General features: G+C 40.2%; 1 protein-coding gene across 1 annotated transcript; it reads left to right on the forward strand.

Moving 5' to 3' along the window:
• The first annotated feature begins 1,630 nt into the window (after window positions 1–1,630).
• On the forward strand, window positions 1,631–2,903 carry LOC107982358 (uncharacterized). Its single transcript, XM_062972427.1, has 2 exons — window positions 1,631–2,003; window positions 2,498–2,903. Exons 1-2 carry the CDS (start codon window positions 1,677–1,679, stop codon window positions 2,750–2,752), a joined length of 582 nt encoding a protein of 193 aa, XP_062828497.1. The 5' UTR covers window positions 1,631–1,676; the 3' UTR covers window positions 2,753–2,903.
• The last annotated feature ends 18,579 nt before the right edge of the window (window positions 2,904–21,482 follow it).

The raw sequence follows: 21,482 nt of genomic DNA on the forward strand, positions 1-21,482 counted from the left end.
AATAAATCCCAAATGATAAAAACAATGTTCAGTTCAAGATTCTTCTACTCAAGGTTTCTCAAGACTTTAGAAACACATTTTCATCCATTCATTTTATCCAGAAATCACCCAAATTGGGAATAGTCAAGTCAAGTCAATTTTATTTATATCCTGTCCCATCTCCCCATGGGGACTCGGGGTGGCTTACAACATAAATGACAGCTGTTCAGTGCCGTACAATGCACAGTGAAAATACAAATACATAAAAAATTAAATGCATATAATTAAAATGATAGTTTATCTTAACTAAGCTTGAAAACAAATCAGCAATCTGACTTGACAACAGCAATTAAAAGATTAAAACCATAACCATCATTAAGGTCTTGTCCATAAACTATTCATTGTGTGACAGCCAGATATTCAAGTGTCTCCATAAGCCTGGGAACATAAGTAAGTTTTTAATTCCTTTCTGAAAAAGGAGTGTGGGGACCATTTAAATCTCCTTCAATAATAATAATCATCATCATCATCATCGTCATCATCACAACAACAACAACAACAACAACAACAACAACAACAACAACAACAACAACTTTATTTTTGTATCCTACCTCCATCTCCTCGAAGGGACTTGGGGTGGCTCACATGGGGACAAGCCCAACAACATAAGTTAAAACACAGATCCATCAAATTAAAAACAATATAACTACATAAAACAGTAAAAACACATCAAACAAAATTTAAAATCAGGACAATAATAACTAAACATTCAGAGGGGAAAACATGATTTGTAAGATATCAACATACTTTCCCAAACTATTTGTCATTTACGAGTAGCAATATGTAAATATGTGCAAGAATTTTCTCTCTCTCTCTCTCTCTTGGACTGCTCCAAGAGATCAGGAGACCTTTATGATCTCATAGAATTTCTCCATGCCTGATGTTCTCATATTGATGCTTCTCTAACAGAAGTACTTCTGGCTGATCACCATACAGTAAGGATGACTTTTGGAGGCTGCTCTTATGTGCTTCTCTTGGGAACTGTAGTCTTCCTGCAGAATGTTCTCAGTTATGAAAAACCAGCTTGGGCAACAACTGGCTTCGATTTGCCACCACAGGAACAAGAGCAACTGTGAAGAGAGAGCCATCTAATGTCTGTAGTATTTTTGGCTTAGACAATTCAGAAAGGACCCTAGAGAAGTTGTTTATTAGTGGTGCAGTGTTACTCGTCACAGTTATTGGTATATCTAGACTCTACATTTCACTGAAACACATGAAAAATGTTAAGGTAAGATTTATATGTATGCATTATACAATGAACAGTATGGTCCACCAATTTGAGTGTCTCACATATTTTATTTACATATTTCTAATTAAAATGTATTTGCATTGTTCTCTACGCCTGCAAGAAGAACCTTACAAAAGGGTTACAGCACTTTTTACAGGTCTCCTCCCTATATTTAATAGCAGACTGACACTTTGAGAAAATGTTCCTTTAGTCTGTGCTTTCTATGCTTACTATCTATCTACACATCAAGCTTTTGTTAAGAGACATCAATGGCACCATAGACTATTTCTTATAAATCCCCCTTTATGACCTCACAGTTTTTCTCCATGTCTGATTGGTTGATGCACCTATATTAAAGGCCTCATACCCTAATTATTTCCAGGGGAGAAATTATTTCTGGGGTAGCAGCATGACCCTTCCAGGCCTTTCCTATTATGTGCTTCTCTTGGGAACCATCTTCTTCTATTCAGTTTTCTTGCAGCGGGATGCTTCCAATTGTGAGAAACCAGCCTGGGCAAATGTTGCTTTTGATACAACAAAACAGGAAGCAGAGAATTTGATGACAGCGCCATCTCACAGTCTTTACTCAGCCGGTCAAATATGCCATAGTATTTTTGGCCTAGCCTTTTCCAAAAGGTGCCTAGAGAAGTTGTATGCTAATGTTACAGTGCTACTCGTTACAATTATTGGTTTGTTTATACTCTGCCTTTTACTGAAACACATTAAAAACATCAAGGTAAGATTTGTATGTATGAATTATATATTGAAGGGGATGGTCTACATATTTGTGATTAAAGCTTCCTATATTTTATTGTGTTTTTGCATTGCCACAGATTCCAAGGAATTAGTGAAAATACTAGTTTGACACGACTTTAACTCTCATGGCTCAATGCTATGGAATACTGGATGTTGAAGTATGGTGAGACATCAGAACTCTAAAGACCTTGTTAAATGACAACTCCCAGAATCCCATAGGACTGAGCCATGACAGGTAAAGTGGTGTAAAACTGCAAGGTAGATGCAATCTCAGAGAACAGAGACATAAGAAAACAAACTTTGGGATGAAGCTGGGGGCAGGAGTTGGGAAAGGGATGATCTGTTGGTTGTGAGCAGGACTCCAAAATAAACTCTACAACAAGTAAAAACAAAATGGCAATTTTGATAAACCTCTATGCATGTTCTTTACCCTTATGTTTGATAACAATGATCTTGTTTTGTCATTTTTCTCAGCCCAGTCAGGACATGACCGAGATAGTACCTGCTTCAGAACCAAATAACGAATCGACCCAGAACAATCAAGAAATGCTTGAACAGTTGTTGAAAAACACCCACAAGATCAACAAATACATGAAGTTGTATGCTATAGGACATTACAAGAAAGAAATGAAATCTAAATTAAGCAGAAAAAGAAAGAACTATGAAACAGAGAATGACCGTTTCCTCCCAATGTGTTTCTGCCATGATTCCTGTCAAGACAGTGCATGAACCTCAAGCCCAGAAAGCTTCCCTCTTCCCATGTTTCAACATCCTTCATGTTACAAGCTGTTCTGTAAATGACACCATAAGTGACCAAAGCCTCAATGTTGAGCTCAACATAGGTTGAGATGAATATTAAAATTGTGCTTGGTAGCCTGCAGCTTCCGGTATTCATTGGCGTTTTCCATCCAAGCAAGTAGGCTAGATTATTTTCCTGGCCCCATCTCCCTGTGTGGGTGAGAAGGAATAATCTATTCATTTCAACTTGATCTGGGAACAGCCCCTTCATGGTTTCTATCATAATATCAAAAGAAAAGAAAAGAAAGAAAAGTGTTCTGTGTGTATATAATGCTTTACGACATCACCAAGTGCCATCCCATTTTTGGTCTCTAAATCTCAAGGATGGACAAAGGAGGAGGAGAAGCTGGGACATTTTAAAGCAGCTGAAACAATGGACTAATAAATTATTAATCAGTACTGTCTCTGCCAAATCAGGACAGTTGGATAACAACAACAACAACAACAACAACAACAACAACAACAACAACAACAACTTCTTTATTCTTATATACCCCTCCATTTCCCCGAAGGGACTCGAGTGGCTCACATGGGGACAAGCCCAACAAACATAGGTTAAAAACATAGTACCGTGTTTCCCCGAAAATAAGACAGTGTGTTATATTAATTTTTGCTCCTAAAGATGCGCTAGGTCTTATTTTCAGGGGATGTCTTATTTTTCCATGAAGAAGAATTCACATTTATTGTTGAACAAAAAATGAACATTATATACTGTACAGTAGTTGTCGTCACAAATCAGCATAACCAGACAAACCGTGAATCCTATCAAGAATTTCTTGTTATTACCATTATTTCCATGTACAACAATCAATGGTACATATATTTACCAATCCTGCATGCTCTGGTGTTCTGTTCGGCGGGCATGCTTCCAAACAAAAACTTTGCTAGGTCTTACTTTCAGGGGAGGCCTTATATTTAGCAGTTCAGCAAAACCTCTACTAGGTCTTATTTTCTGGGGATTGGCAGGACTGTTCACTCAAATGCACACCAGAACATCCAAGTTTTTAAATCCTTCCAGAAGGTGGATAACGAGGGTGCCAGTCTGATCTCCCTGGGGAGAGAGTTCCAGAGTCAAGGGGCCACCACCCAGAAGGCCCTCTCCCTCGTCCCCACCAACCGTGCTTGGGATGGAGGTGGGAGCGAGAGAAGGGCCTCCCCAGAAGATCTTAAGGCCCGCATGGGTTCATAGGAGAGGAGGCGATCACTGAGATAAGTAGGTCCTGAACCATTTATAAGTGATAACCTGCACCTTGATTTGGGCCTGGAAACTTATTGGTAGCCAGTGGAACTGCTTAAACAGGAGGGTTGACTGCTCTCTGTAGCTAGCTCCAGTTATTAATCTGGCCACTGTTCTTTCTACCAACTGTAGTTTCCAATCCATCTTCAAAGGCACCCCCACATAGAGCACATTACAGTAATCCAGTCTGGAGGTAACTAAGGCGTGGACCACCATGGCCAAGTCAGACTTCACAAGGTACGGTCACAGCTGGTGCACAAACTTTAACTGTGCAAAAGCCCTCCCAGCCACCACCAACACCTGGGCATCAAACATCAGCGCTGATTCCAGGAGGACCCCCAGACTGCGGACATGTGTATTCAGGGGAGTGTGACCCCTTCGAGCACAGGTTGCCACCCTATGCCCTGATCGGCCACACGACTGACTTGGAGGAACTCTATCTTGTCAGGATTAAGCTTCAGCTTGTTTGCCCTCATCCAGTCCATTACAGCAGCCAGGCACTGGTCCAGGATCCGAGGGGCTTCCTTGGAGTTTGGGGAAAAGAGTAATAGAGTTGGGACTAATTGGCCTTAAGCCCTGTGTCAAGGAGGCGTTCACTGGCACCTCCACCCATTCTGCTGACCCCCTCTGACCTGTTTGGTTAGCCCTGAAGGGCAAGGGTTCAAGAGAACAGGTGTTCTTCTTCATTTCTCCCAAGATCTTGTCCACGTCATTAGGTGAAATAAGGTAAAGGTTTCCCCTGACGTTACGTCCAGTCATGTCTGACTCTTGAGGTTGGTACTCATTTCCATTTCTTAGCCGAAGAGCCGGTGTTGTTCGTAGACACCTCCAAAGTCATGTGGCTGGCATGACTGCATGGAGCGCTGTTACCTTCCCACCAGGGCGGTACCTATTGATCTACTCACATTGGCATGTTTTCGAATTGCTAGGTTGGCAGAAGCTGGAACTAACAGCGGCCGCTCATGCTGCTCCCGGGGTTTGAACCTGGGACCTTTCGGTGAAATAGATTGAAAAAATCAAATAAAATAGGATAAGCAGGCGCCTGGGTTACATCAATGGATGTTGCATCTCAACATTGTCGTCTAAGTTGGAACAGATCTAAGTCGGAACCTTGCAAATTCTCCATAATGAGATGTTGAGTGGCTGAGTCCCTCCGTCTGAGAGGCAGGATGTAATAATCATCTGGCCACTCAAAACAGTTTGACCAGGTGGTTCTTTGCAGATGCAATGTTAGCAGTAATGAACAATTTCTGCACTGCCTTCATTGTCGCGAAATAGGCTCTTAAATATGTTCTAGACTGTGTTCGGTCAAATTAGCTGTGAGTTTTCCACCAACATTGCTCTAGTCTCCATTTAATTTGCTTCATGGCCACCAGCTCTCAGGAGAACCAGGGAGCTGATTTGGCTCTGCTTTGTGAAAGGAGACATTCAGGAACGATTGTGTCAATCACCCTGGTCATCTCACAGTTCCAGAGGCCCACTGGAGCTTCGACAGAATCATCTACCAAGGAGGCAAGAAAATCCCCAAGAGCCATCAGGAATCCATCCGGATGCATAAGTCTCCTGGGGCGGACCTAGCCAGGTAGCGATCGGTCCATGACAAAGGGTAGTTAGAACTGTGGGCAGTTCCTCCACAATACCATAACAATCATCCCACTCTGAATATAAAATCAAGTCAAGGACATGTCCAGCACTGTGGGTGGGGCCAGAAGCCACCTGGGACAGAACTATGATGGCATGCCATGAAATCCTGAGCCATTCCCAACAGAGTGGACTTGGCATGGCTGTTGAAGTCCCCCAGCACTATTATCCAAACACCAGGCTTGAGACCACTCCGCTAGCTCAGGCAGGGAGGCTGTTGTGCAGCAAAGTGGACGGTACACCAACAGAATCTTTGTTCTGTCCCGGCCATCCACTCACAGGTAGATACACTTGATAGTGGCCATCTGTGGAGTGGGACACCTGGTCAAGTGAATGATATCCCAACAGACCACTGTGACTCCTCCTCCCTGGCCCCCAGGCCTCATTTGTTGCTGCACACAGAAGCCTGGTGGGAAGAGTTGAGTGAGATTAACTACCCTTCCCCCCTCATCCAACCAGGTCTCTGTGATACAAGCCAAGTCGGTGTGCTCATCCAGGATTAGATTTTGTATGGCAGCTGTTTTGCCATTCACTGACCTGGCATTAAACAGCAGTAATTTCACCTCAGGGGACGTTCCTCCTGGGTTGTGGCCAGATATGGCCTGGGGGAAGTAAGAACCCTCTCGCCTGCCCCCTGCCATCTCTGCCTCCCACCTCCGCTCCTGCCCTAGATCGCCATTATAGGCCCTCCCCCACGCTGAGAACTCTCCACCAACTTCTCATGATACATCCTCTCAGTTGTTGTTACACTGTTACCATCCATTTATCAGGCTATGAGCTATTAATTTTGTACAGATCTGAACTAATAAAATTGAAAATGAACCCACCCCTTCCTCCCCCACTATACTTCGGTCTTCCTCCTTATCTGCCCTCGATTTTGAACCACCCCTTCCCTTTTTGAGCCCTTTGCAGCAGTCTGCCCCTGTATGATCTTATACAATCACATTAACAAACAATCAAGTTTCAGACAATGGAATGAATGGAAGGCAAAGTCAAACCCATTGGGATATGCTCCCAGTTGATATGATGGCAAAGGAGTTTAAGTATAATAATAGCAGTCGGTCTATAGTCTCTATAAATCAGGGAGCAATAAGTTGGGGGAAGGCCGTGGAAACAAATCTTGATGTCACTTTGCTGTTGGCATGCCTGCACAGAAGCAAAAGAGACCCATCATACCAAGATAGGTGGCAGGTAGGAGCTATGACAAGTTTTACCTGTTAATAGCTCGGGATGGAGGAGTGACAGGGTGGAGGCAGACCAGCTATGGGATGCAATAGACATTATGCTGGTTGGCCAGTCTCATGCAATAAATTTCTTATCTCCTACACGCCTTGGATGTCTTACAAAACTGAACGCAACTAATCTCATTGTTTGTCAGAATCAGTCCTGTTGCAAACTTTGATTGCAGACCACCAGGGCATACCAGAGAACACCAAGTAGTGGAAGAAAATAATTCTACTGGTAACCATGGAAAATCACTTCCAGTTAGACTTGACAACACTAGGGTCGTTTGACCAATGATCTGATTAAACTTTGTTTTTGCCAGTATTCCTCTTAGTGACATACACAGACATTCACTCAAACCAAGGGAAGCTAGCAAAGGCTTTTTTATTCAGATATTTATTTGAACATCTAAGAGAGATTAAAGTTGAAGGATATTTTTTTCTTTGTATTGATATGTCTGTATTTATGCTTTAACCCTGTTCATATATTTTAATTGAGTTCTCCTATCTTAAAGGCAAGATATTACAAACATAGTTACAAACAATTCCAATGGCAGGTGTCTGAAGAAAACAGGGTGAATATACGTACAAAGGACATTCAGATAAAATAAGATTTAAAAGAGACAAGTATAAAAAATGGAAGAAGGGGAAGATCAAGAGTTGGAAGGATCATAGAGTTGGAAGAGAACACAAAGGCAATTCAGTCTAACCCCCGCCTTGCAGGACTACAGGTATAAAGCATTTCTGACAAAGCACTTCCACTGACCATCCAGCTTCTGCTAATAACCTCCAAAGAAGAAGACTCCATCACATTCTGAGGCAGCATATTCCACTGATAAATAGCTGTCATCATCCTAACAATTTAGATACAGAGCTGGATTAAGGGTAAGCAAAATAATGATTTGCTTAGAGCAAAGATTCTCAAACTGTGCTCCTTGGAGCCCTTGGAGCTCCCTGGGTGATGGTGAGGGGCTCCGTGGCACCATGCTTCTTCCCAACTCCTCCTTGTTCCTCCTCCTGAGAAATGCAGGGAAATTAAAGTTTTGAGCTGCTGGAAACAGCAGCAGCAGCATCCTCCCAAGGCACGGACACCTCCCTCCCTCACTGCTCGGACTCTTCGTTGCCACTCAGACCCTTTCCCAGCTCCTCGCTTGCTGCCCAGATTCTTCTCCTTGCTGCCCAGACCCTTTCCTGATGCTTCCCTCACTACCAAGGCTCTCCTCCTTGCCACCCAGACCCTTTCTCCCTACCTCCCGCACTGCCCAGACTCTTTCTCGCTGCCCAAACCCTCCCCCCCCCCCACTTTCTTTGGTTCCAAAACTGTATTTCCCTCCCATCACTCAGGGGGTGGGAGGGAAATGCATGGCAGAAGGAGGTTGGATTGGATGTCCCATGGGATTGTTCCTATTATTACTACTATTATTATTATTATTATTATTATTATTATTATTATTATTATTATTATTATTACTACTACTACTTCTACAAAGGCTAGGTGGCCATCTGTTGGGGGTACCTTGATTGCATTTTTCCTGCATGGCAGAAAGGGGTTGGACTGGATAGCCCCGGAGGTTTTCCACTGAAATTCTGTTAAATTTATGTTGGTTAACATTGTTCATCATTTTAAATATTGTATTGTTCTTTCTTTCGTTTTGGGGTTGGGCACTGTGTAAATTAGTTCACACAAACACTCTCCATCCATCGGCCATGGGCCTGGCCCATGCCTGATATATATATTATATAATACAATACATAATACAATATATAAACATTTCTTGGAGCTCCACGAGAAAGTTTTGCTTCAAAAAAGGCTCTGTACTGAAAAAGTTTAAGAAACCCTGGCTTAGAGCAACAGGGGATGGAGAGAATCACGGAAATTTTTCATTGTTGCTTTTACCAATGACCATAGGGTGCAAAACTGTAAGTGATTCAGCTGAACCAGTTTCCACAAAATGGATTCCCAGAATGAAAGACTACAATGAGAAAAAATAGGGGGAAACCTTTCAAATATAAATAAAATAGGAGTATAGACAAATAAAAATATTTCCCATTTTATAGTGAATTTTGTTTCATTTTGAAAATAAACATTTATTTTACAGTTTACAATTGTTCATTTTTTTAAAATTTTGAATTAAATATATAATTCATATTTGGTATATATAATATATACCAAAGTCTTAAGTGCCTAGTTCCTCTAAATGTTTTTTTCCTGTTGTTTGGATATTATTCCTAGTCTTCACTTTAGTCCAAGATTACTCCATCTTCAATATGACATCCTTTCAAATAGAATTCAAAGGCATTGATGTGTTAGTCCAGAATATCCATCTGCAAAGGGTTCTTCTGACACATTAGAGGCTAACTGATAGAACGACGTTGGTAGCATAAGCTTTCAGAGGGACATGTCTGGTTTTTTATCTGTTGTGAATATTGCCTAGAATTTGTGGGACTTCACTTTCACATATCTCCTAAGGTTCATCAGCAGTGTAGTAATAATAACGAAAGCTCAACCAAAAACACATGTGATGCTACATTTGTAGTTAATTAAGGCTGTGGTTTATTTTTGCATAAACCACATTTGAAACATATTGAAAAACAACTTGGTTTATTTAAAAATGTGCATTACATCACAAGCAAAATGATTGTAGTAATACCAAAGCAGAGGAATTCAGGCCTCTATTGGAACAGGCTTCACTCATTAAAAGAAAAGAAAGAAAAGGAGGGGGAAAGTCAAAACTTCTATATATCTGCATTAAGTAGGAGCTGAAATACAATTAGGGGGGAAACCAAAGGAAGTCCATTCTCTGTAATTCAGTGTTGAGGACCAAAATGGTTAATTATTAAAATGCAAAGCATGAAAGAGAAGAAGATGATCCAATGGATAAACATTGTTTTTTAAAGGCAATGTGCTAATGTATCTTGCAGAGAACAGCATTCATCCCAGCAATTTGGAAAGGAAGACAGGAGGTCCGTTGTGGGGACAATTCACAGAATGAAGACATGCACGTAGAACTCTCTTTACCGAAATAACGTAAAGAGGAGAACTAGCCAGAAACATCTTGCTAAGAGATTGCAATCATTACTCTTTCAGAATGGAAATAATAATTTACATTATCTCTTGACTCACCAGCGGTTTATGGTTGACTCATTACTGATTTCCTAGAAAAGGTTAACAGATTTGTCTTGCAGGGGAATTCCCATTCTAAGCAATATAAGATGAAATACCCAGGCTGAAATCTTGATGCAGATGTAGACATTCAACATTGCCATCTGTAACAAACTCAGCAATTAGTATTTTTGCTTGCAGTTCTACAGACACAGGCAGGAGAGTGGGCAGCTAGGTAGCTTCCAGATGTTCTTTTACAGACAGATGCACAAAGAAGTAGACATCTACTTGGACTTCAGAAGGAGGGGGTATTGTCTGAAGACCCCTGAGAGGTCTAAAGAGACAATGTCACCCTCCTGTCTGGCTCTAAGAACATAGCTGGACACCTGACTGCCAACCCTCCATTCTGCCTGACCACTAATTTGCCCTCCAACTGTCCCAGATTTTGAGGATCAGTCCCCATTGATCTTGTCCATCTCACCTTTTTAACTGCTCTTAAAATGTCCTAGTTTTTTTCTTTCTTTCTTCTCCTCCTACCTCCCCCTTGCTCTCAGCCTATTTCATTTGTTTTCAGAAGAGCAGAAGAGTGGTTTACATTCAATTAGCTCGGGGGGGGGGGTAGGAGAGCAGATTCTTGCCTTCCCCAAGAGGCCCAAACAAAAGCAAACTGCTGCAACATTTTCTAGCTTGAATGGTTTTCCTCATTATTATATATTGCTATCATGCATACATTATGATGTTGCTTGGCCATGTTTTGGTTTTTTCATCTCTGAAATATTGATAATTATGAACTTGGGGCTGGGGGTACCCTTGCTGCAGAAGAGTAAGTTGAGAGTACATGGAGGAGAAGGGAGTATAATTGTACCCATTGGAGCTTTATGTTCTGCTAGTAGAATCTAAGATCTCACTCCCAGTGTTTCCTGAAGTTCAGAAACTTGACCTTTGTCTGATGTAAAAGTGAAGATAGATTTCACTCTGTACAGGTCACTGGTCTCAAAGCAACGGGCAACAGGTTTCTTTTTTCCTCTGAAAACAGATGTCTTCCTGTGTATCACAGAGACCTAGAATAATACATTTGGGAAGGTTCTTTAATTCAGGGTTTCTTAAACTTTCTCCACTCGCAACCTCTTTCCAACAAAGTGATTTCTCTTATTTGTGGGGTACAATTGAAGCATTTTTGAAGAGTCCACTGTAAAGATGGCACCATTGCTGCTAACAGATTTGTGTCACTGAGTGGTGTTCAGAAACCTTTTATTGTAGCCAAATTTTTCATGACCCCAACATTGAACTAAGGGGATCCTAATTGGGGGTCAAGACCCACAGCTTAAGAAGCAGTGCTCTAGTTAAAGAGATGGCTGCCCAACTTCTGCTTAAAAATTTCAGAGAATGTTGGTTTGGGATGTAGAAGAGCCAGGTTCAATTTCTACTGGGTAACAAAATCTATTATACAGCAGCTTTTCTCTCCCTCTCTGCCTTCCTCTTCTTCTCTCTTCCTCTTTCTCTCTCTCTCTCTCTCTCTCTCTCTCTCTCTCTCTCTCTCTCACTCACACACAAAGCTTTAGTTTCCTTAGAAAGCTGTTACAAATATATCAAGGGGATTGGGAAGAGTTGTATGGTTTGTACTATCTGCCACTGTGAGTAACTGAAGAAAAGGTAAGACATAAATTAATAGATAACTTATTGGCCCAATTTGTCCAAAATATACTTTCCCTAAAACCTTCTTTCCAAAACTGCTGCATTTCCAATTTGTGAAGATATACACACCCACACACACCAAGCACCACAAGACAGATGGATTGATCACAAGCACACGAAGAACCTGACAAATGTTATGACTACCCAGCAACATTGGATTTTTCAACTTTGTACAGAAGAGGACAAATACCACTTCCAAAAATATCTTGAAATATCTCAAAGAGTACCCCTCCTCAAAAAAAAAAAAAAAAGCACACTCCCTCAGCTAACCCCAAGAAGAATTGTTAAAAATTTTTCTCATATACCGTGTAAAAAAAGAATAAGTAGAATCCCAGCTTCAGGCAGCCATGGCAGCTTCTTAAAGGTTTAAAGAAAGAATAACATTAAGATAACAACAATGGAAACCAGCAAAAACAAGTCATCATCAACCTCCCTCTCCAAATCTCTACCCCAACAATTTCTCAGAAATGCACCCATCACTTCCCAGTTTTCAGGAGGTGATTCCTTCATCCCATTCCCATGAGTCTTCAATAATGTTCTGGCCAAAATTATCACAATAGGAGTAGAATAAATAACCTGAAGGTTTCATCTCACTATTACAATGCCAAGAGTAAAATTAGACAGGAGCCATTGTATGACTTCAGAAATGGTCTAAACACAATCTCCCACTATTATGGACACTGTGTCCATTTTCTCAGTTTGGACCTGTAAGTGTTGCGTGAAATATGTCCATTAACCTTGGCTTCCCCAGCCTGGGAATCCAAGGAGATCTTCTGTCTTTGATTAGTGAGAAATGAGAAGTACATCTGGAAGTTCAGTTTACACTACGCAACCTACTCTGGGCTGCATATCTTCCTCTGTCATCTGGACCGTATAGTGTTAGTGTCAACAACAGCAATAAACAATACAAATGCAGTGAACATAAACATTTCAGAAACCGTAAGTACAACCATCATTCAGGGCTTTGCCCAAGAAATGACTAACATTTTCAGCATTCTCACCCCCCTGGATCACTAAGTAAAAGTGTTCCAGAAAAGAGGAGGGAAAGACACAAGTATGTCCAAAGTCTGAACACCGGAATAAAAGATAATTGATAAAATGTAATCAATGGGTGTCCAGGAGTCTTCCTTGTTTTTCAGAAGTCTGTATTTCTTCAGAGTGACCACTACCACTAAACAAGTAATACTTCCTCACAATGACAAAAGTCATTCCATTTTTTCTAGTATAAGGATTGCCTGTGTTTCAGGGCTGCATTGCTTTTTTGCTTATAAAATGTAAGCAACATTAAAATGGACTGTTGTTATATACATCGAGAGCAGTGGCCACCAAAATGCAACAGAGTGAAAATGAATACTTGCACACTTCTTCATTCGGTCAGTTGTTTCCGACTCTTCGTGACCTCATGGACCAGTCTGTGCCAGAGCTCCCTGTCGTCCGTCGCTGCCCCCAGTTCCTTCAAGGTCAAGCCAGTCACTTCAAGGATGCCGTCCATCCATCTTGCCCTTGGTCGGCCTCTCTTCCTTTTTCCTTCCATTTTCCCCAGCACACAGAAAATGTCAAAAATTATGTCTAGAATCTAGGAGTATCTTATGGACATGGACATTTTCTATGGTTACACATTTTTGTCTGATACAGAACAATTGCTCTCAGTTGAACTTTGTAGAAACACAGCTGTACATGAGGTGCTATTATGCATGCTGGTGATCATTATGGATGGTTCATGGATGCACATTTGGTGACTTGGTTCAGTTATTTTAACTTATATTCTAAATTATTTTGGATCCATATTGGGGAAAAGGTGAAATAATAACTCAAATAATTTTTGTTTGTGTCAGGAGCAACTTGAGAAACTTCAAGTCACTTCTGGTGTGAGAAACTTGGCCGTCTGCAAGGACATTGTCCAGGGGATGTCCAGATGTTTTGATGTTTTTACCATCCTTGTGGGAGGCTTCTCTCATGTCCCCACATGGAGTTGGAGCTGATAGAGAGATAAGTCTAACTTAATATAAGAGAGAGAGAGAGAGAGAGAGAGAGAGAGAGAGAGAGAGAGAGAGAGAGAGAGAGAGAACATCAATATGCTTCAAGTTTATACTAAAGACATAATAGAAATCCTAAAGACTGACTAAATTGTGAATTTCTAACATTTCTAACATTCAACACATATTTGTATGGTTTCAATGCATTTTTCCATCCAGCATAATTTCCCTCCAAAGCCCTTGCCTTTCTTTTGTCTTCATGTGTCCACAATATAACTGATTCATATTGGCTACCCTACCTAATATAAAGCTATTGAGCATTTAAGGATGCTGTGTCTTACTCTGATCCCATAGCAGTCCCATAGAAGTCAAGTAGGTGACTTCTGCAATCCTCTCTCTGCAAAATCACATGTTGGTGTCAACCTACAACTCAGGCCTACTTTTTGCTATAGCATTTACTTAGAAGCCTAAATCCTGTTGCTAAGTCCCAACCAGCATAGACCTATTTAATGTATTACTGAGTAGTGAAACAATATGTTTGTGAATCCCATTGATACAATAGGTCAGCCCTAGTTGGAACTAACAATAGGAATGTTTACTTATTAGGCTTGCTCAAATAATTCGTTTTCCCCGTTTACCGTTATTGATTCGTTATTTTCGATTGTTTTGAAGCAATATCGAACCTTGGTTGTCCACACGTCTGGATATCGCGGTTTCGAATCGCGAGAGGCCGTTTTTTCTAATTTCTTCGTTTTTTTTGTTAAGAAAAAAAAGCTTTTGCAAAGCACCCAAACTCCTTTCCTTTTGCCCCTCAGCCAATGGGAGGCTCAGCCAATGGGAGGGGGCGAGGGGGAAGGAGGCCGAGGAGGAGGAGGAAGACGGAGGGGGGAAATGGCCGCCGCCGCCGCCTCGCCTCAGCTCAGTGCATTAATTAATTGGGCCTTAATGAGCCCCCTTCCAAGCCAAACCCACCAGAGAAACACCCTCAATGCAAACCTTGCAACGTCCTTCTCTCCTTCTTGGACACAAAGGCAAAGGGAGGAGGCACTTCGGGTTCCCAAGCGACCTGAAAAGAGCCATAGAGGGAGAGCCAGTGCGCATGCTCCACCCTCCAAGGCACACAAGGGGGGAGTTCGCATGGGAGCCGGAAGTGTTGGGGCCTCCGTCCCTCCCTTGCTTTTCCTCTTTGGTCTCCCTATCTTGAACACAGAACACGCATGAAAAAAAACACACCATAATTTCACAATATCTAGTTTAAATAACAAAAGGAAGAGGAAGGAAGAGGCCCGGGATGCGAGGGGGTGTGGGCCAGGCCCGTCCTCGGCTGCTCCCAGGGGCCCAGATTCGCACCCTCCCTCCCCCCAATACAGGTCTCCAGTCCATACCACGCTACATGAACTTGAATGGATACTGTGGTTGTGTTGTCGAAAGCTTTCATGGCCGGGATCACACTGTTGTGGTATGTATTCCGGGCTCTATGGCCATGTGCCAGAAGCATTCTCTCCTGACGTTTCACCCACATCTGTGGCAGACATAGAGGTTTTGACGTCTGTGCGAAGCTAGGCAAGTGGGGTTTATATATCTGTGGAAGGTCCAGGGTGGGAGAAAGAACTCTTGTCTGTGGGAGGCAAGTGTGAATGTTGCAATTGGTCACCTTGATTAGCATTGAATAGCCTTGCAGCTTCAAAGCCTGGCTGCTTCCCACCTGGGGGAATCCTTTGTTGGGAGGTATTAGCTGGCCCTGATTGTTTCCTGTCTGGAATTCCCATTTTCTGGGTGTTTCTGGGAAGGTAATGGCACTCCATGTAGTCATGCCGGCCACATGACCTTGGAGGTGTCTATGGACAACACTGGCTCTTGGGCTTAGAAATGGAGATGAGCACCAACCCCCAGAGTCAGACATGACTGAACTTAACGTCAAGGGATACCTTTACCTTTACCTACACACACACACACACACACACACACACACACACACACACACACACACAAGCAGGGACTATATATATATATATATATATACAATATATATCACACACACACCAATTTAACAAAGTTTCAGCCACAAAAACAAAGTTTCTGAAGTAGAACAATGACTTTCACAGTAAAGACAACCCAATTTAACAGGAAATAAGACTTTCAAACCAGGAACAGATTACTGCAATTATTAAAAAAAGGTTTATTATAAAAGCTATGAAAATTTGCCAAAAATCAGAGGATAAGGGAAACGTTCCACATTTTGGTGAGCTATCAGTGTTAAATGTGTTCTACCACTGTACCAAGTTTGAAGAAGATCACTCAAAAAATGAGGGCGGGAGAGCCCCCTAAGTCCCCCCCCCTTCGGGCTGTTTTTGGGCCACCGCGCATGCGCGTCTGCCATTAACGAATTAATTTCGAAAATAACGAATTTTCGTTAATTTCGAAAAATTTTGGGGGCCAAATTCGTTATTAGCAACAAAAACGAAAAACTGCCCCCTCTAGTTTTGAAACGAGTTTAGAATCAAATTTTTCATGGATCGATCAAGCCTATTACTTATTTATTTATTACTGAGTGTATATCCCACACTTTGCCCAAGATTATATTCAAGACAGTTACAATAATTTTGAAAAGATTAAGCTAAAACAGTAATTTTAAAAAGTTGAAAAAGAAACATACAAAATTGTTGGGGGGGGGGGGGGTTGTTGTTGTTGCTATTTGCCCACCTCTCCCTGTGGATCAAGAGAGGAACAACAACAAAAACACATATTAAATCAACACACATTAAAATCCATCAATAAATATATATTTTTAAAACATAGTTTCATCATAGATAACCACAATCTGGATAGGCTTGCCAGAAAAGACTGGTTTTTAATGCTGATGTATATATAGTAAGCATTTTGAGCTGCCAAATCTCTTCTAGATCATTCCATGCCTGGTGCAATAAGAGAAAATATCCTCTAGGTAACAGTCTAGTTTTCATTGTTTGAAGTAGGTTTCCCCCAGATGAACTGACTGGATTATATAGCAGAACTTGTGGGTGACCTGAACACAAAGCCTGGAAGGCTTTAAACGTGATAATAACACTTTAGTAGGTAGCCAGTAAAGTGATTTTAAGGATGATGTGGTATGATGATCACTCCTAGATGTAATAAATGCATCTGGCTGTCAAATTTTGAACTGACTGAATTTGTTCTCAAGCACCTTGCCCAAAGAAGGAAGATTTTATACTGGTCTATTATTGTTAAAGTGTTTGTGGAGGGAGGGTCCAGTTTTTAAGAAAGAGTCAGATCACTATTTCTTTCAAACAAAATGTAGAACTTCTCTCCCTGAGAGATACGCTACCTATATATTGTAATTGAGATTTTGGCTGGTTTGCAGTACCATTTATGTCTTCTCCCCCCCCCCCCCCCAGGAGGTAGGCCAAAATTATGGGCAATAACTAGTGGTCTTGGGCATCTGCTGGTAAAAGGTCCAGCTGGCCATGGCTCTGCAAGGGTAGCTGGAGTTTCCCACAAGTAAGGTGACTAGTCCCACAGGTAAGGCAGTTCTTCTTCTCAACACCACAAACATAGTAAAAACAGTTGAAAATGTGTAAAAGGTAGGTTGTGATAAAAGATTTTAAATTATACATGATGTTTCTAACCAGCCCTGGCCAAAGCATTTTGGACCTGCTAACGTTTCTGAACCATTTCCAAAGACATCTCCACGTTATGGTAGTCCAGCATCCCCTGAAGCTTGGATGCCAACACACTCTAAAACCTTGCCCTCAAAAAGGGATACTGGTCTGACTAAATTTGCACTACACCATTATAGCAGTTTGGTGCTCCTTTAATAGCTAGGGCTCCATCCAGTTGCAGCTAGTGAATGCCATGCCAGTGAAGCAGTAAATGAATGGCAGATTTTATTCTGGACTTCAAAAAAGCTATCCAGGGTACTGAACCACATCCCTAAAGCAAGCTCAGCACATGGATACGACCCAAAGTGGAATCACTGATCCTCTGACATGGGAACTACCAGTCACTACTAGTCTCACCTCATAAAATACTGAAAGTTGTAGTTTGGAATTGTATGGCATATAGCTCTCATGCACTTCCCTTTAAGTTCCCAATGTACCCTGAGAAGAGGCCTGTGGGATTAAATCACAGTATCTTGGTAACTATATTCCTGAGAAGAGTACTCTAAGTTTCCCCACCAAACTAGAACTCCTAGGATTCTGTAGGCTGAAACCACAACTCTTACAGAGGTATCAAACTGCAAAAGCTGTTGACTATGAGTATGCTCTTGTGATAAAAAAATCTTGCCATTCCAACCTTTGATTTTCGGAAGGAGCTCCAGATTTGCCTTCACTACATTATTTTAAAGGCTCAGTCTAAAGTGACTGTTACGCTTTGAAATGCAAAATAAAAGGTTTTACAAGGACAAGACATGTGTTGCTCATGAGACTGAATCACCCCAGAAAGCATACATGGAGTGGCGTGTTTGAATGTACAAAATTAGCAAATCAAGAAGAATGATTGTTTGTTTAGATTCCCAAGAGCAGGGAAAGAGACATGTTAGTCTGTTGCAGCAAAAACAACAGTGTGTGTTGTGGCACCTTAAAGCCTAACAAGTTTTATTTGGCATCCGTTTCCATGGCCTGCAGCCCACTTCATCAGATGCAGATGTGTCTGAAGCAGTGGGCCAGACTCCAAAAAAGCTTGCGCCAAATCAAACTGGTTAGTCCTTAAGGTGCCACAAGACTTTCTGTTGTGTTTGTTTAAAACATCTCTATATTGTAATATGATAAAACATTACATGTATGGTAAATCAGATTCCAAGAACAGCATAGGTAATAAAATAAATTGTAATACAATACAAGACTAATATCAGACAATCACAAAACAAACAGAAAATATGAGGGAGGCTGGGGGATTGTACACATTAAAACAGATAAATACAAAAATGCTTATATTGATAACATTTTAACTTTAGTGTGCTTTTATTGGTATGATTTGTTACTTGGGGTTTTTTTTAAGTCTTATAGGCCACCTTGAGTCCTGTTGTTGTTGTATGCCTTCAAGGGATTTTTTCAAAGGATATTTTTCTCTAGCAGCAAGGATCGAATATGAAAAAACGATGGAAACAACAAAATACTGTATACCAACATCAGAAGATTGGATTACAAAAGTTTTTGGAATGGCCAAAATTGACAAATCAACTTGAGCACTACAACAAACTAATACACAGAAGCTTCAAAGAAGAATGGAAACCCTTTAATGAATTCATGGGAAACTAGAGGAAGATGTTCACAGTACAATTTGTGGACTAAAATAACGCAAACGGTATATGGACATATTGTGTTCTGTTAGCACAGTCTATATTTAAGAGACTCTAGAGGCCTTAGATAATTGATTTAATAGTGCTAATTTGATCATAAATGATAATAATAATAATAATAATAATAATAATAATAATAATAATAATAATAATAGAAGCCCTCTATTTCGGCCTAGAACTGTTTTATCTCCTTGTTTTTAACATGTGATGTATGTATTGATTGTATGACTGTTTTTCATGTTTGATTTTACAATGTGTAATTTGTCACTGTTTTTATTATTGTTGTGAGCCGCCCCGAGTCCCCTCGGGGAGATGGGGCGGGATATAAGAATAAATTTATTATTATTATTATTATTATTATTATATTGACTTTCCAGGGCAAGGGGAAGAATAAGGAATATGAAACAAACAGATTACATTCATGATTGTTAACTCTAGGGGTGGTCACACATTTTAGATAACGTGTGGTTGATTGTATGCACGTCCATTCAGATGGTGGTAATAATGCTCTCTACCTGCATTCATATCTGGTTTGTACACAAGTACAAAAATCCAAGTGCTTACTAAAAAGGCAAAATCATCCTAGGGCCATCATAACTGGGAGATGATCTGAAGGCACACAACAACATAAGAATCCTATTATTTTCATAGTACAGATTAAGTATGTGGCTGTAACTAGGCAGAATAAAAACATGTGTGGTTGTGTGAACTGATTGTCTGGCAAAGATCTTATAGACTTATAGTGTAGCATGAATATCTAATAGTGCAGTTATAAGAATGGCTATGGATCCCAAAATTGGACAACCGATTGTGAACAGACACCAAATTCTTGAATTTATGCATTGTGCAATAGAGCTCCACTCATCAAATGAAAAAGCTAATGAAACTGCAATGTATGTATTTTGGAGTGATTTGCTGCACTAGAGTCCATTTTTGTTGAACTTTTTAAAAGTGCAGCCTTTTGCTCTGCTATTTTTATACTAATGCAATCCTTCGACAGGATTCTTGTCCACATCTTTTATTGCCATGGTTCTAATTTTTTTTAAAAAAAATATCATCTTTATTAAGATTTTTAATACAAATTACTATAAAAAGGGGGGGGAGAAAAAAAAGAGAAGGATGGGGGGGAAGTTTCAACAGGAATGGGGGTCGAGTATAGTAGGGGTAAGGAGTACTGGGATAACATCAGCAAAGGGGATATAGAAAAGTAAAGGTTAGAGGAGAAGGGAAAGGGGGGGGAATAAAAAATGACTTCCAAGTCCTGTCCGACGAGTATATTCCAATTTTCCATGTTTCTTGCGTTTTGTCTCCATTTGTTTCTTCGGGATCCTTCGATTTATTTTCTTCTCTGGGTTGGTGTAGGTGGCCTCTTTTCTTTTATATTGCTAATATGAATCAGCATAAACGCAATTGTGATGTTACTATTCCTTTTTTTTTTTACTTCATCTTGATCATATATATTTATTTCCCGATCTCTTGACTAATTATATATATATTTATTTACCAGTTGCCAATTAGTTTCTTTTCTTTGCTTTCCATGATATTTGGCTAATAAATATGTTAATCTATCCATGTTTTTAATTTCTAATATTTTAATTAGCCACTCTGTCTTTGAGGGTATTTCTTTTTGTCTCCAATATCTAGAGTAAACAATCCTTGCTGCCGTTGTTAAATAAGTCACCATCTTTTCCTCATTTGAACCTGCCTGCATTTTGGAGATTCCTAAAAGGTACAGTTCCGGTAGTCTATTAAACTTAATTTCTAACATTGCCTGGGTGGTTTCATGAATCATCGACCAAAATTCCTTTGCTTTTTTGCACTTCCACCAGATGTGGTAGTACGTTCCTTCCTCCTTTCCACATTTCCAGCATTTGCTATTTGTGTTTTTGTTAATTAATCCAAGCTTTTTAGGAGTTATATGCCACCTATAGAATAGCTTCATCCAATTTTCTTTTAAATCTGAAGCATATGTCAATTTTAATTTTCTGTTCCAGCATGATTCCCATTCTGCTACTAAAATTGGCCTGCCAATGTCTTTTGCCCACTTTGTCATACAATTTTTGATGTAATCCGGTTCTGTATCCCATTCTAGTAATACCTTATAAATTTTTGATATAAGTTTCCCTTCCGAAAATAGAATTCTGTCCCACAAATTTTTTTTTCCATAAAGCCCACCATTTTATCTCTTTTAAAGTATTCCTTGAGTTGCATATATTGTAACCATCTTTCCACCATGTCTCCTGTATCAATTTAATGATATAATGATATATAGTAATATTATACTATACTAATATTATAATATATTGTATATACATGTAATATTAATAATAATATTATGATGTAATACAATGTAATAATAATTATAATTCACTATTATAATTGTATATTTATATTACATGCAATATTACTAATAATATTGCTATATAGTTATATAATATAATATATTGTATGTATATATACTTGTAAACCGCCCTGAGTCCCCTTCGG

Source organism: Anolis carolinensis, chromosome 2 (genome assembly GCF_035594765.1).
Source record: "Anolis carolinensis isolate JA03-04 chromosome 2, rAnoCar3.1.pri, whole genome shotgun sequence".
Taxonomy (NCBI): Eukaryota; Metazoa; Chordata; class Lepidosauria; order Squamata; family Dactyloidae; genus Anolis; species Anolis carolinensis.